The 15,393-nt window shown below is 55.6% G+C and overlaps 2 protein-coding genes across 6 annotated transcripts in view; one reads left to right on the forward strand and one right to left on the reverse strand.

Moving 5' to 3' along the window:
- The window catches only part of ITGAL (integrin subunit alpha L), a 50,817-nt gene extending 41,231 nt beyond the window's left edge, over positions 1–9,586 (forward strand). For 4 of the 5 annotated variants that reach the window (XM_023191097.1, XM_023191098.1, XM_023191100.1 and 1 more), the window contains 7 exons: positions 547–622; positions 3,423–3,536; positions 4,104–4,160; positions 4,252–4,350; positions 5,075–5,170; positions 6,307–6,417; positions 7,910–9,586. In XM_023191097.1, the coding sequence (XP_023046865.1) occupies positions 547–622; positions 3,423–3,536; positions 4,104–4,160; positions 4,252–4,350; positions 5,075–5,170; positions 6,307–6,417; positions 7,910–8,083 (727 nt within the window). In that variant the 3' untranslated portion in view covers positions 8,084–9,586. The remainder of the gene's footprint in view (positions 1–546; positions 623–3,422; positions 3,537–4,103; positions 4,161–4,251; positions 4,351–5,074; positions 5,171–6,306; positions 6,418–7,909) is intronic. The other variant, XM_023191099.1, reaches the window with a different exon arrangement.
- Positions 9,587–10,416: 830 nt separating this feature from the next.
- Positions 10,417–14,780, reverse strand: ZNF768 (zinc finger protein 768). Its single transcript, XM_023191102.3, has 2 exons — positions 12,733–14,780; positions 10,417–12,448 (listed from the first exon to the last, which is right to left on the reverse strand). The coding sequence occupies exons 1-2, from the start codon at positions 12,818–12,820 to the stop codon at positions 10,935–10,937; spliced, it is 1,602 nt and encodes a 533-aa protein (XP_023046870.1). The 5' UTR covers positions 12,821–14,780; the 3' UTR covers positions 10,417–10,934.
- Between the last annotated feature and the right edge of the window lie 613 nt (positions 14,781–15,393).

The raw sequence follows: 15,393 nt of genomic DNA on the forward strand, positions 1-15,393 counted from the left end.
GTGGGGCAGACATGGGGGACGGGGAGTGGGCAGGATTACCCAAGGGCAGGTGTGTGCAGAGGAGCAGTGGGGAGACAGCCTGGACATGGGAGGCTTTGGACCTGACTCTCCCTCGCAGTAGGAGGCGATTGGCAGATGCTGAGCAGGTGAGTTGCAGGACTAGAGAGTGATGTTGGGAAGGTCACCCAGCAGTGTGTGTTGGAAGGATGGGTGTGAGGGGCATCAGCAGTGGATATGATTATTCTGGAGATAAGCAGGGCCCAGAGGACAGTGGGGACACCAGTGAGGTGACACACAGTGGGAAGGACGTAGCCTCCACTGGACACACCTCCCTGGGCTCCAGTCCTGTCTCTCTACTGTGGGGCTTTGGACAAGAGGCTGGCCCTGTCCAGGAGCCTTAGTTTCTGGGAAAGAACAGGTTGTGGTAGGGATTGAATGAGATGGTATCTGTGCAGTTCCTAGCACAGTGTCTGAGTGCTCAGAAGCTTCCTGGAGCCCAGGTGGCTGTCACTTCATTCTTCCATCACTGTCCTTCTCTCTCCACAGCCAGGAAAACTCCACACTCTATGTCAGTTTCACCCCCAAAGGTCCCAAGATCCACCAAGTCAAGCACATCTACCAGGTATGAACCCCAATGTGGAAGGTCCTTATAGGTCACACATTCATTCCTTATCCTGGGGACTGAGGATGCAGGCACCAAGTAGACACAGTCCTCATCCTAGCCGTCCACCTGTTCAATGATCCTTTCTCTAGAGCGTCACAGCCTCCACTTATAGGCTTCCAGCAGCAGCATATGCTAACTCCTTTCTGCCACTGGATACATTATTTCAAGAATCACAGGGCTTGAGAGCAAGGAGGATGCTGAGAGAGAACCTACTTTTTCATACTCACATTGAATGAGCTGCTATTCTTTGCTCTGTTACCCAGGCTTGAGTGCAGTGGTGGGATCTCGGCTCACTGCAAACTCTGCCTCCCAAGTTCAAGCAATTCTCCTGTCTCAGCCTCCCAAGTAGTTGAGGTTATAGGCATCCACCACCATGCCCAGCTAATTTTTGTATTTTCTATAAAGACAGAGTTTTGCCATGTGGGCCAGGCTGGTCTGGAACTCCTAACTTCAAGTGATCCACCCACCTCGGCCTCCCAAAGTACTGGGACTACAGGCATGAGCCACTGCGCCCGGCCTATTCTAAGTTAGGTATTTAGCTAGGTGCTGGCACCCTGCCCAGTCTCTAAACCCAGGTTCTGTGCCTGGTGCTTTATTTTATTTTTACCTTTTTACCTTTTTTTTTTTTTTTTCAGACAGAGTCTTGCTCTGTCACCCAGGCTGGAGTGCAATGGCATAATCTCAGCTCACTGCAACCACTGCCTCCTGGATTCAAGTGATTCTCCTGCCTCAGCGTCCTGAGTAGCTGGGATTACAGGTGCACAACACCACACCTGGCTAACGTTTGTATTTTTGGTAGAGACAGGGTTTCACCGTGTTGGCCAGGCTGGTCTCAAACTCCTGACCTCAAGTGATCCACCCACCTCAGCCTCCCAAAGTGCTGGGATTACAGGCATGAGCCACTGTGCCTGGCCTGGTCTCAACACATTCTAAACCAAATTTGCTGTCTTCCCCTAAACCAGCATCTCCTCTGGCTTGCGTGGAATCTTTTGAAAGCACCCTCTCTTCCTCAAGGAAACTTACGTCTGGGTGAATTTCTCCTCCCTTCTGCCTTGTCCCACTGCCTCCCAGAGTCTGGTTGTCTGTGCCCTTTTTCTGCTACTGCCCAGACCCAGTTCCTCACCTTCTTGCAACTGGACTATTGAGAGAGGCTCCCAACGTGGGCCATGACCCACCTCTCCCAGCCTCTTTCCAGCTCATGCCTGCAGGGGGTGGACCTCCCTGGAGCCACTCTCTTCCTGTGACATCTTCTGTGACTTCCCACTGCCTCCTTGATGCTGCTCCAACTCCTCACTCTCAAGCCTTCCAGGCCCCCATAGTCTGATCTTGGGCTTCCTTTCCAGCCTCAGCTCCTGTTCTCCTTCCCAGGCACCCTCCTTCCAGCCACATCACTCTCATCTGGAGTCATCCTGGCTCCCTGCATGTCTCTTTCTGGATGCCCTCTCCCACCTTCATCTGTTAAAATCCTGTCCATCTGGTCGGGCGTGGTGGTTCACACCTGTAACTCCAGCACTTTGGGAGGCCCAGGTGGGCGGATCACCTGAGGTCAGGAGTTCAAGACCAGCCTGGCCAACATGGTGAAACCCTGTCTCTACTAAAAATACAAAAATTAGCTAGGTGTGGTGGTGTGTGCCTGTAGTCCCAGCTACTGGGGAGGCTGAGGCAGGAGAATTGCTTGAAACTTGGAGGTGGAGGTTGCAGTGAGCTGTGATCGCGTCACCGCACTCCAACCTGGGTGACAGAGTGAGACTCTGTCAAAAAAAATAAAATAAAATAAAAATCCTGTCCATCTTTCACAGTCAAATTCAAATCCTGCCCCTGACATTTGGCCTTTTTAATTTAACTGGTATTTCAAGTGTCCACAAATGTTTGTTGAATGAATAAATGATAGAATCCTTCTAATTTGACACACATTTTCCTGCTTCCTGAGACATTGTTAGTGCCACTTCTGTGTCACTTTCTTATACATATCTGGGTCTCCCAGCCTTAACACAGGTAGCTCTTTTTTTAACAAAAGGTGCTCAGAATTTTTTTTTTTTTTTTTTTTTTGTCGCCCAGGTTGGAGTGCAGTAGCGTGATTTCGGCTCACTGCAACCTCTGCCTCCTGAGTTTAAGCAATTCTCCTGCCTCAGCCTCTGAAGTACCCAGCACTATATGATTGCGCCACCATGTCTGGCTAATTTTTATATTTTTAGTAGAGACAGGGTTTTTCACCATCTTGGTCAGGCTGGTCTCAAACTCCTGACCTCAAGTGATCCGCCCACCTTGGCCTCTCAAAGTGCTGAGATTACAGGTGTGAGTCACCACACTAGGCACTGTGTCAAGCAGTAGGGGATTGGAAGTGGAGTAAGAATGGCTCCTGTCCTCAGGGAGCTCATGGTCTAGTGGAGATGCAGACTTCCAAGCAGATCCTTCGCTGTCCTGCTGGGGACGCAGAGCACTCTGTGGGAGCCCAGTAAGCGGAGCTGCCCTGTCCTTGGGGAGTCAGTGAATCCTTCAGAGATAATATTAGAGCAGAATGTTGCAGGGTGTGTGAAAGCGTACTGGGTGGAGAAAGCTGGAAGAGCATGGAAGCCATACTGCAAGGCCCTGAGGATGGAAGCTGGCCACGCCCAGTCACTGGACACTGCCTAACCAACAAGGGCCCTGGGGACTCAGCTGATGAGGACTGAAAGGGGCGTGCAAGGGCACACAGGGTCTGGGTAGCAGCTGGGGTGGCTGGCATTTAGGGCTCTGCATCCCTTGTCCTCTGTGCCAGGTGAGGATCCAGCCTTCCATCCATGACCACAACATTCCCACCCTGGAGGCCGTGGTTGGGGTGCCACAGCCTCCCAGCGAGGGGCCCATCACACAACAGTGGAGCGTGCAGATGGTGAGTGCTGCCTGGAGAGGGAGGGGCTGCCCTCCCCAGGTCTTGGGGGTGAGTGCATTTGAGGGTACAGACAGCACGGCTTGGCCAGGTGCAGTGGCTCTGCCTCCCAAATCCCAGCACTTTGGGAGGCCGAAGTGGGAGAATCGATTGAGGCCAGGATTTTGAGACCAGCCTGGGCAACACAGCAAGACCCCAGTCTCTACGAACAAATTTTAAAATTAGCCAGGCATGCATGGTGGCCGGTGCCTGTGGTCCCAGCTACTCAGAAGGCAGAGGCCAGAGGATCACTTGAGCCCAGGAGTTTGAGGTTGCAGTGAACTATGATCATACCACTGTACTCCAGCCTCGGCGACAGAACAAGACCCTGTCTCTAACAAAGAAAGAGAGAAATTCAAGGGGGGCAAGGCTGGGTGTGTGGGGAGTGAGGATGTATTAAATCAGATCCTGCTGGACTCAAGCTATGTCTGAACTCACCCAGGACTAGGGCCAGTGTAGGGGAAAGCTGGGATGCCAGGGTCTTACCTGGGTTGTGGAGGCTCTAACTGAAGACCTGCCGCTCATTCCTAGGAGCCTCCTGTGCCGTGCCGCTATGAGGATCTGGAGAGGCTGCCGGATACGGCTGAGGTATGGGCGTGTGAACTGAGAGACGGTGGGGCTGGGCAGCACACGGCTCGGAACGAGGCTGCCCTGACCCCTCTTTCCTCATCCTCGTCAGCCTTGTCTCCCCGGAGCCCTGTTCCGCTGCCCTGTTGTCTTCAGGCAGGAGATCCTCGTCCAAGTGATCGGGACCCTGGAGCTGGTGGGAGAGATTGAGGTAGTCCCCGCTCCTAACAGATGTGGAACCGCTGTGGGGGCCCCAATGCCTGGGGCCGTTGGGGGCGGGCTCCCACCAGACAGTCTGCCTCCATTTTTCTTTTCCATCTTGATGAAATATCCCCTGTTTACACAGTTACAGGTGAAAGAGAACCATGATTTCTGTGACATGTGCAATGCTATTTCCATGGGCCTATGGACAGTTCCTATGTGTTCTTTATAGAAAAGCGTTCCTTACAACAATGGGGAGTGACATATTAGGGTGCCACAGTAGAGGCTGAGGCAGGGCTCATGCCTGTAATCCTAGCACTTCGGGAGGCTGAAGTGGGTGGATCACTTGAGGTCAGGAGTTCGAGACCAGCCTGGCCAACATGGTGAAACCCGCTCTGTACTAAAAATACAAAACTTTAGCCGGGCGTGGTGGCACATGCCTGTAATCCCAGCTACTCAAGAGGCTGAGGCATGAGAATCCCTTAAACCCAGGAGGCAGAGGTTGCAGTGAGCCAAGATGGCACCACTGCACTCCAGCCTGGGTGACAGAGCAAGATTCCATCTCAAAAATAAAATTGAAAGGAAAGAATGCCACACTAGAGAGCTGAGTAGAGTTGGGTGCACCCTACTGGAACCCCTTCTCTGCCCTTCCCCACTGTGTTGTGATGGGGGCAGAAGCCAGTGGGTTCTGTCCTCCTTCTCCCAGGTTCTGATGCCTTTCCCCACTCCCGCAGGCCTCCTCCATGTTCAGCCTCTGCAGCTCCCTCTCCATCTCCTTCAACAGCAGCAGGCATTTTCACCTCTATGGCAGCAACGCCTCCCTGGCCCAGGTATCTCTACCTCCTCGGAAGCCCCAGGAACAGGCCACAGAGGGAGTCCAGGAGCCCCAGGGTAGACCGAGATGTAGGAGAGCTCCTGGGCTCTGTGCCTTCCCCACTTCCCCACTGCCAGAGCCATCAGCCTGGGAGAAGCTGCTGCTTCCCTTGGCAGGCTCACAACCCCAAAGTCACCTGAGATGTAGTAGACTTATGTGTCAAGTAAAGATCAGTCGAGGCCGGGTGTGGTAGCTCACACCTGTTATCCTAGCACTTTGGGAGGTCAGGTAGGCAGATCATGTGAAGTCAGGAGTTCAAGACCAGCTTGGCCAACATGGTGAAACCCCATCTCTACAAAAATACAAAAATTAGCCGAGCACGATGGTGAGTGCCTGTAACCCCAGCTGTTTGGGAGGCTGAGGTGAGAGAATCACTTGAACCTGGGAGGCAGAGGCTGCAGTGAGCTGAGATCCTGCCATTGCACTCCAGCCTGGGTGACAGAGTGAGACTTCATCTCAAAATGAACTGTCAGAGGCAGGCATGGTGGTTCATGCCTGTACTCAGCGCTCTGGGAGGCTGAAATGGGAGGATCGTTTGAGCACAGGAGTTCAAGGCTGCAGTGATCTATGATTATGCCACTGAACTCCAGCCTGGGCAACACAGTGAGACCCTACCTCAAAAAAAAAAAAAAATCAATCTGATGGCAACTTAGCAAAGGAGCTACCAAGCCAAGAGTCAGACGAAGAAAGGGTGCTCTAAGCAGCGGCAGCGGCAAGTTCAGGGGCCTCTGTGGTGAACGTGGGCAGGGCAGATTTGAAGAGCAGAAAGTTCAGTGTGGCTGGCAGGCAGAGGGGAAGAGGGAAGATGCATCTAACAGGTAAGCAGAAGCCGGATTCTGGACAGCTTTGAATGCTGAGCTGCGTGTGATTCCAGGGAAGCCACTGAAGGCCTATGGCTGCCTAAGGTGTGTATTGGCCAAGTCACGGCAGCGACTGCAATAGGTGACGCGTTGAAGGGAGAGGGTCTGTAGCAGGAGACTCCAGGCGGGTGATGCAGTCCGGATAGGAGGAGATGGAGAATGCCACCAGGTTCACAGGGACTTTCGGGGGTGGAAAAGGCATTTTCCGACACTCTCCTCCCCCTGCCCCCAGGTTGTCATGAAGGTTGACATTGTGTATGAGAAGCAGATGCTCTACCTCTATGTGCTGAGCGGCATCGGGGGGCTTCTGCTGCTGCTGCTAATTTTCATAGCGCTGTACAAGGTGGGTGCCTCCGGGGGCCACGGGGATTGCTGAGACAGCCAGGCTGGAGAAGGGTATCTGGTGGGAGCCAGGGAGGAGAATACCAAGCCAGAGGGCATTAGAGCCAAAGAGCCTCAGCCTACTCCCTCCTTCGACAGAGAAGGCTAGTGAGGTCCAAAGAACAGGTGGAGTGGCTCATACCTGTAATCCCAGCACTCTGGAGGCCAAGGCAGGTGGATCACGTGAGCCCAGGAGTTCAAGACCAGCCTGGGCAACATGGCAAGCATCCGCTTCTACAAAAAATTTTAAAATTAGGGGGACGTGATGCCACCCACCTCTAGTCCCAGCTACTCGGGAGGTTGAGGTGGGAGGATCCCTTGAGCTCAGGAGGTCAAGGCTGCAGTGAGCCATGATGATGCCACTGCGCTGCAGCCTAGGTGACAGAGCGAGACCTTGTCTCACACACACACAAACAGCAAGAGAGACTTTTCCACTGTCATTCAGCCCATCCCTGGCAGAGCCAAGACAAGGCACCCTGGGAGAGGAAAAGGAAGTACCCCAAATATGGAGGTCCTTCTGGCTGCTGGGCACTGTCCCAGGAGGCACATGCCACAAACATGCTCCCTGCCATTGTGGCGCTCACAGTCTAAGAGGGGACACAGGCAGGAGCTAGCAGAATGAGGGTTGCAAAGGGTCTGTGTGGCCTGGGGCCTAGAACCCAGGAGAACTTAGGCTGTGAAGGCCTGGCAGGCGTCCCAGGAAAGGTGGCATTTGAGGTGGGATTTGAAGGCTAAGTAGAAGTTACAGATGAAGGCCAGGTATGGTGACTCACACCTGTAATCCCAGCACTTTGGGAGGCAGAGGCAGGTGGATCACCTGAGGTCGCAAGTTCGAGACCAGCCTGACCAACATGGAGAATCCCTGTCTCTACCAAAAATAGAAAATTAGCCGGGCGTGGTGGCTCATGCCTAATCCCAGCAGCTTAGGAGGCTGAGGCAGGAGAATTGCTTGAACCTAGGAGGCAGAGCTTGCAGTGAGCCAAGATGGTGCCATTGTACTCCAGCTTGAGCAACAAGAACAAAACTTCATCTCAAAAATAAAATAAAATAAAGTGTTCTCGCTCGGCTCGGGGACTCATGCCTGTAATCCCAGAACTTTAGGAGGTCAAAGAGGGCCGATCACTTGAGGTCAGGAGTTCGAGACCAGCCTGGCCAACATGGTGAAACCCTGTCTCTACTAAAAATACAAAAATTAGCCAGGCATGGTGGCCGATGCCTGTAATCCCAGCTACTCAGGAGGCTGAGGCAGGAGAATTGCTTAAGTCTGGGAGGCAGAGGTTGCAGTGAGCCGAGATCACACCACTGCACTCCAGCCTAGGCAACAGAGTGAGACTCCATCTCAAAAAAAAAAAAAAAAAAAAAAGAGAGAGAGAGAAAGAAAAAAGTGTTCTCGCATTTTCTTGGAGCCAGTGCTCAGTGAATTTTTTGCTTATTCAAATTTTGTCTTTGTACAGGTTGGTTTCTTCAAACGGAACCTGAAGGAGAAGATGGAGGCTGACGGAGGTGTCCCAAATGGAATCCCTGCAGAAGACTCTGGGCAGCCGGCGTCTGGGGAAGAGGCTGGGGATCCGGGCTGCCTGAAACCCCTCCACGAGGAGGACTCTGAGAGTGGCGGTGGTAAGGACTGAGTCCAGGCCTGTGATGTGCAGAGGGTCCAGAACTGAACTCAGGATGCCCAGGGCCACTCTGCCTGCATTCCGCTGTGTGCCCTTGGGCGAGTCACTGCCCCTCCCTGGCCCTCAGTTTCCCTATCTTGAACATGGAGCTCATGCCTGCCTGTCTCCTTTGCAGGCTCATAGGGAGGACCTGCTGAGGGACCAGCCAGGAGGGCTGCAAAAGTGAGGATTTGTCATTACCAGACGGTCCACCAGCCTTTCTTGGTTTCCTTCCTTGGAAGAGAATGTCTGATCTAAATGTGGAGAAACTGTAGTCTCAGGACCTAGGGATGTTCTGGCCCTCACACCTTCCCTGGGATGTCCACAGATGTCTCTCCCCGCAGAACCTGTCCCTGCCCACTCCCGTGGAGTCCAATCTCTTCTGCTGGCAGAGAGCAAATGTGACCTGTGTCACTACATGACTGCAGCACATGCCTTGCTCTTGGCCAAAGACCAAATTCCTTGGCATGCCTTTCAGCACCCTGCAAAATGAGACCTTTGTGGCCTTCCCCAACCTATTCTAGAGCCATGCTGCCTCCCTGTCCAAGCTCCAGTGACACCAGCCTTTCTCCCAGGCCAGGCTCCTTCCTGTCTTCCTGCATTCACCCAGACGGCTCCCGTTGTCTGAACCTTCCACCTGGCCACCCCTCCTTCCTTGGCTGGCAGATCCCAGCTCACATGTCAGACTCGGTTGGGTCCCCACGTCTTTCACGCTTCCTCCAGCCTGCACTACTCCTTCAAAGCATACGTCATGTTTCTTCATCCAGCAGCCTGGATGTTTTTTCCCTGTTTAATGATTGACATACTTAGCAGCTATCTTTCAGTGAACTCTGAGGGTAAAGGTCATACTTGTTCACCTTGGGATGCCTCATGCTATGTCAGGGCATGGGACATCTAGTAGGTGCTTGACACAATTTCACTGAATTAATGACAAAGCCCGTGGGAAGATACAGAAAAAGAGGGGATGGACTGGGCGCGGTGGTTCATGCCTGTACTCCCAGCACTTTGGGAGGCCAAGGAGGGTGGATCACCTGAGGTCAGGTAAAGACCAGCCTGGCAAACTCCCGTTTCTACTAAAAATACAAAAGCCAGGCATGGTGGCACACGCCTGTAGTTCCAGCTACTCAAGAGGCTGAGGTAGGAGAATCGCTTGAACCTGGGAGGTGAAGGTTGTGGTGAGCCAAGATTGCGCCATTATACTCCAGCCTGGGCAGCAACAGAGCGAGACTCCGTCTGGAGGAAAAAATAAAAATAAAAAGCAGGCACGGGCCTGGGACATCCCCATCCTTGGAGGCCGTCTTCCCAGGCTCTACCCCTGCCCTGGCTCCACACCCTCTCCCAGGACCCATCACACCTGTGCAATGGCCCCCACAGAAAGACTGAGCTCAAAGTGGCAACCACGTCTGCTTACTTGGAGCCCCAGTGCCAAGCACAGTGCCTGCGTGTATTTATCCAATAAATGTGAAATTCTGTCCAGTTTTGCGGTGTTTTTGTGCTGGTGCAATACTGCAGCCCTACTCAATTAAGTGAACATTTCTGGCTGTGTTCTGTGGCTCACAACTGTATTCCCAGCACTTTGGGAACCCAAGGCGGGAGGATCCTTTGAGGCCAGGAGTTTGAGACCAACCTGGGAAACACAGCAAAACCTTGTCTCTATAAAAAATTAAAATATAAAAACTTATTTGAGCCTGGTTGCACGTACCTGTAGTCCCAGCTACTCAGGAGGCTGAGACAGAAGGATCACGTGAGCACAGCAGGTCAAGGCTGCAGTGAGCAATGGTCGCATCCCTGCAATCCAGCCTGGGCCACAGAGCAAGATACTGCCTCCAAAAAAAAAAAAAAGCCAGGCGCAGTGGCTCACATCTGTAATCCCAGCACTCTGGGAGGCTGAGGTGAGCAGATCACATGAGGTCAGGAGTTCAAGACCAGCCTGGCCAACATGGTGAAAACCCCATCTCTACTAAAAATACAAAAAAATGTAGCCAGGCGTGGTGGCGGGCACCTGTAATCCCAGCTACTCGGGAGGCTGAGGCAGGAGAATCACTTGAACCCAGGAGGTGGAGATTGTGGTGAGTCGAGACCACACCATCGCACTCCAGCCTGGGTGACAGAGTAAGACTCCATCTCAAAAGAAAAAAATAGCACTTGCAACCAGGCGCGGTGGCCCGCTACAACACAGCGATACCTGTTTTCTAACAGCAGCAGCAGCAGCAGCAACGCACTACCGGGATAAGGCCCCCGGCTACTACTGGTGTCTCCCACTTCCCAGGGCGCTGTCCACGCGCATGTTTTAAGGACAAGTCTTGTTTACCACATAAAGGTTTTTATTGAACTCAAACTCAGGGGCTCCAAAGCCTGAGGAAAAAGAGGGAGGCTGGGGTTTGCACGCAGAGGCCCAGGCCCCACCCCGAGGCCCCACTCCCCACCCCACCTACCCTTTTACCCGCTCCTGACTCAACGAGGGTTTCAGCAGCTACCAATCTAAGCTAACCCACCCTAATTAAGTAATCCCCCGCCCTCCCCCCTCCCTGCTCTAGCACGTTGCCAAGCCAGGCACCTACCAAGGAGCCGCGGCTGCGAGGCCAGCCCTCCGCTTCTCTCTCTCCATTTCTCCCAGGGCCTCCTGCTGCCGGCCTGGCCTCCCTCCAACCCACTTCCCACAAGTCTCCAGGGCATGTCACTTCCTCCACCCTGGCCCTCTTCTTCCAGCATCCTCAGCTCCTCCATCCTGCGGCGGCTTCTCCACTACCCTCCCTAAAGGTTCTTCTAGTTCCCTGGCCCCTTATCTTCTGCCCAAATCTCCCACCCCTGCTGGGGCCCCGGGTCAGCGCCGGCCCGCCGCATGGGTCCGCTGGTGGCGGATGAGGTCGGAGCTCTGGGAGAAGGCCTTTCCGCAGTCATCGCACTTGTAGGGCCGCTCGCCGCTGTGCACCCGGTGATGCTGCAGCAGCGTGGAGGAGCGGCAGAAGCCCTTGCCGCACACGGCGCACCTGTAGGGCCGCTCGCCCGTGTGGGAGCGCTGGTGCTGGATGAGCGTGGAGGAGCGATTGAAGGTCTTGCCGCAGTCGGGGCAGCTATAGGTGCGGCCTGGCAGGTGGGTGCGGGCGTGGATGGCCAGCACGGAGCTCTGGCCAAAGCGCTTGCCGCACTCAGGGCACTTGAAGGGCTTCTCCCGGGCGTGGCTGCGGGCATGGGGGATAAGGGCCGACCGCTGGGAGAAGCTCTTGCCGCAGATGCCACAGCTGAAGGGCCTCTGACCGGTGTGCACCCTCTGATGGCTGCGCAGGGACGAGTTCTGGCTATAGCACTTGCCGCACTCCGTGCAGCTGTAGGGCCTCTCGTGGCTGTGGGTGCGCTGGTGTCGCAGGAGGTAGGAGCTGTCGCCAAAGGCCTTGCCACAATGTGGGCACTTGTAGGGCTTCTGGCCAGAGTGAGTGCGCTGGTGGCGAAGCAGGTAAGAGCTGTCAGCGAAGGCCTTGCCGCAACGGGGACATTTGTAGGGTCGCTCGCCAGTGTGGGTACGCTGGTGTTTGATGAGGTCAGAGCTCTGGGAAAAGGCCTTGCTGCAGACCTCACATTTGTAGGGCTTCTCACCGGTGTGAATGCGCTGGTGCTGGATCAGGGTGGAACCTCGCCCGAAGCTCTTCCCGCAGATGCCGCAGATGTTAGGCCGAGGGCCCTGCCCACCCCTGGCCCGGCCACCCCGCCGGCTTGGGCCTCGAAGGGCTCCTGTGAGACCCAGGGGATTCTGAAGCATCTCAAACTGTGGTGTAGACAGCAGGGCCCCTGTGGGCATCTCAAAAGGTGGCCCTATGGGCAGGTCACCTGTGGGCTGCTCCCCAAACCCCTGAGTGAAGGAGTCCAGGGGGTGAACTCCTACAGAGATATTCAAGGGACTCTTTTCCTCGGGGTTCAGAAGCATCTCTGCACCCTCCTGGAATTTGGAACTTTGAGCTTCAAATTCTGGGCTTTGGGTTTTGAGCTCAGGGTTCTGGGATTGGTATCTAGAGCTCTCAGATTCATAGCCAGGGCTCCGGGGTTCATAGCCAGGGCTTTGGGGTTCATACCTAGGGCTCTGGGACTCAAACTCAGGGCTCTGAGAATCTGATTCAGGGCTTCTGGGTGCAAACTCAGGGCTTGGGGGCACAAGCCCAGGGCTTCGGGACTCAAATCCAGGGCTTTCAGGCTCAAATCTGGGGCTTTGGGGTTCAAACTCGGGGCTTTGTGGCTCAAACCCAGGGCTCTGGGGTTCAAGCCCAAATGGTATCTCTTCCACTTCATAGTCCCCAGTGCCTTCTTGCTGAGAAATTTCCTCTTCCTCATTCTCACTCATGTTGCCTGCAGGATCAGAGAATTACAGAAAATCCAGATCGTGTGAGACCTGGAAGGTCATTTGGTCTATTAGCAACCACACACCTCCCACCTCACAAGCAGGGTTGCTAGCCCCTAGACAAGTGCTGAAATTCCCACGCCCCCCTCAGCTGACCCAGGACACCCCAGACCCCGCCTGCCCCTCCTCCGAGTTCCAGGTGTCCCAGCCCTGGGCCCTCGCTCCCTCCCTGGAGCCACAGTCCCTTCTCCTGCGCGCAGATCCACTCCTCGGACGGGCGCTCCCTCCTCACCTCTGAGGGACCCTTCGGGGCTCCTCATTTCGTCAGAACTCTGCACATCCTGGGGCTCGAGGCCCCACGGCGACGCCTCCCGCTCCATCCCCGCGGGCTCCCCGTGCAGCGGCGGCGGCGATGGCGGCCGATCCTGCGACCCGGCCTGGGTTGCCCTGAGCCCCGGGGCCCCGCCGCCCGCCCGCCCGCTCAGCGCCGCCCAAGGGACGCGGCGGCCCAGCCAGAGCCCCCGAGGCCGGACGTCTTGACCCCGCGCCTCTCCAGCGCGCCGGGCCCCTCCCCTGCCCGCGGCCCCGCCCCCTCCCAAGGTCTCGGCCTCCCCGTGTCCCTCACTGGCCCCCGCGCCTCGCGGCCTCGGGGATGAGGGGCTTCGCGACTACCCCGGCGGCCCCCGGCCCCGCTCCCGCCCGAGCCCCCACCGTCTGGCCCCCGGCCCCGGGCTGGGCTGCGCTGTCCAACGGCCGACCGGCCCCCTCCCCCGCACAGGAAGTGTCCGTCCGCGGCCAGGTCCCCCCGCCGGCTCGCGCCGCGGCCTCTCTAGGAGCCGCTGGAGGTGGAAACTCGTTGGCATTAACCCTGGGCTGGAGGGGCCCGGCCTCGGGGTGGGCGAGGACCTGACACCCCGGAGCCCACCGGGCTACCAGGGCAGTATGTGTGCCTATGTTCTAGGTCTCCGTCCCTCCAAAGGCCCGTCTGTCCATCTCCCTGGCCCAGCGTTGTCAGTGCGTGTAGCCAAGGGCGAGGCGACAAGCGAGACCAAGGTCAGCGAGAAGGAGCGACGCTTCCCGGCGCCAGCGGGGGCGGTGTCTCTCTCCCTCCCCTCCCGGGCCTCCGGGTCAGCTCCGGCAGCGCCTTGGGAACCAGGACGGACTACCCTTGGCCTCGCCGAGGTCCTTGAGCCTGGGACCCCCTCCTGGAACTCCGCTCCGCCGCACCTGCGCGCCCGCTCCCGTTCCTCCGGTCCCCACCCCGCTCGGCTCTCCTGATCCCCCTCCTCCCTCCTAGAGGGCTAGATAGTTGCCAAGGAGACAGCCCCGCCCCGGCTCCCAGAGGCACCGCTTCTCCGCGCCAGGAAGCTTGGCGGTTGGCCGATGGGGCTCGTGCTCTAGCCGCCCCGCCTCCTCCAACCCCGCGGACGGCGGGGCGTTAATGGTCGCCAGGGAACGCCAGGCGCCTTCCTGATTGGCCGGGGACGCTCTGGTCGGATCCGCCTCCCCAGACGGCCAGAAGCCCCTGCAGGAGGTAGTGGGAGGGAGGTGTCAGGCGTCTCCCCTCCAGCCGGGCCTGTGCCTTCAAAACTTTTCCCGCCCCTACTTAACCTCCATTATGTTTTATGAAAGCCAGAAGATCTGAGAACAGACACCCTTCCTCCTCGTCAGCCTCACACCCCCTGCCTCTCCCCTCCACCTTCCCCAGCGCCTGAGTTTAACTCAATCCCTGGCAGCCTTAGTCCCTGGTTGCTGGATTTCCTCACAGGGAGGCAGGATTCCTTCCAGGTGAGGGTGATACAGAGGAGAATTGGACTGAGAGAACCATCTGGCCTTCGAGGCATCATCTAACAATTCTCCAGTCTTGTCTGACTCGAATGGAGGCTTGCAGAGGAAGGGAACCTGAGAAACACTGCCTCGGGTGCAGCTTTGAATTGAGGAAGTGAGCCTGGACAGACAACTTAATATCATCCAATTATTGTCTTTTTTTCTACGCTTCGTGTTGAAACAAGTTTGGCAGCGTTCTTGACAGTTAATGAGCCTGATGCCCCTGTGTGATGCAGGAGTAATGGATCGTGTTTTCTTGTCGCCTACCCAGACAAATGAAGAGAATGTTTAGGAGGAAGGATGGCCTCTTCTTCATGAAAAGGGATGAGAACAAGAACTTGGAGAATGCCAAGTGATAAAAAGTGGAGAGAAACTATCTAAAGGCTTACAGGCGCGGCGCGGTGGTTCATGTCTGTAATCCCAGCACTTTGGGAGGCCAAGGCAGGTGGATCACGAGGTCAGGAGTTCGAGACCAGCCTGGCCAAATTGGTGAAACCCCGTCTCTACTAAAAAATACAAAAATTAGTCAGGTGCGATGGTGGGCACCTGTAATCCAGCTACTTAGGAGGCTGAGGCAGGAGAATCCCTTGAAACGGGGAGGCAGAGGTTGCAGTGAGCCGAGATCTCGCTACTGCACTCTTGTCTGAGTGACAGAGCAGGACTCTGTCTCTAATAATAGTAATAATAAAGGCTTATAAATAAAATCAGAAGAGCTCATCCCACAAATGAAGCGGGGAAAACTTTCTGCCCTCCAGAGGAACAACTTCCAGCTCCACAGCTCTCTCCCATCGCAATGTCTGTTTGTCCTGAAACCTTTGCTAAGAACGGCTTACATGGTCCAGCACTAGAGTCCACAGTCAGGACAGCCTACAAGAGGGCCAGTTTTGGGAAGAGCTGGACATGGGGTACTCTCTGGTCATCCCCAAAGCACTCAGGTGGGAAACAAGTCTCCTTCACAAGATACTATTCTCTGACCTCCAACTTGCTGATCCACGAAAATTCACACAGGAGAGCAGCCACACCCTAAAAATGGGTGGTGAGACCTCCGACCACAGCTCTGATACTGTCCACTGCCTGCACTCTTATGAGCCACAAGTCCCAGGTGTAGCAGAAGCTGGGCCAAGAC

Source organism: Piliocolobus tephrosceles, chromosome 17 (genome assembly GCF_002776525.5).
Source record: "Piliocolobus tephrosceles isolate RC106 chromosome 17, ASM277652v3, whole genome shotgun sequence".
Taxonomy (NCBI): Eukaryota; Metazoa; Chordata; class Mammalia; order Primates; family Cercopithecidae; genus Piliocolobus; species Piliocolobus tephrosceles.

Excerpts from the sequence above, each read along its gene's own strand:
- ZNF768 (XM_023191102.3), bottom strand. The coding sequence starts at position 12,820 with ATGGAGCGGGAGGCGTCGCCGTGGGGCCTCGAGCCCCAGGATGTGCAG. Across the intron at positions 12,449-12,732 it reads CCCCGAAGGGTCCCTCAGAG|GCAACATGAGTGAGAATGAG; the intron begins GTGAGGAGGGAG and ends CTGATCCTGCAG.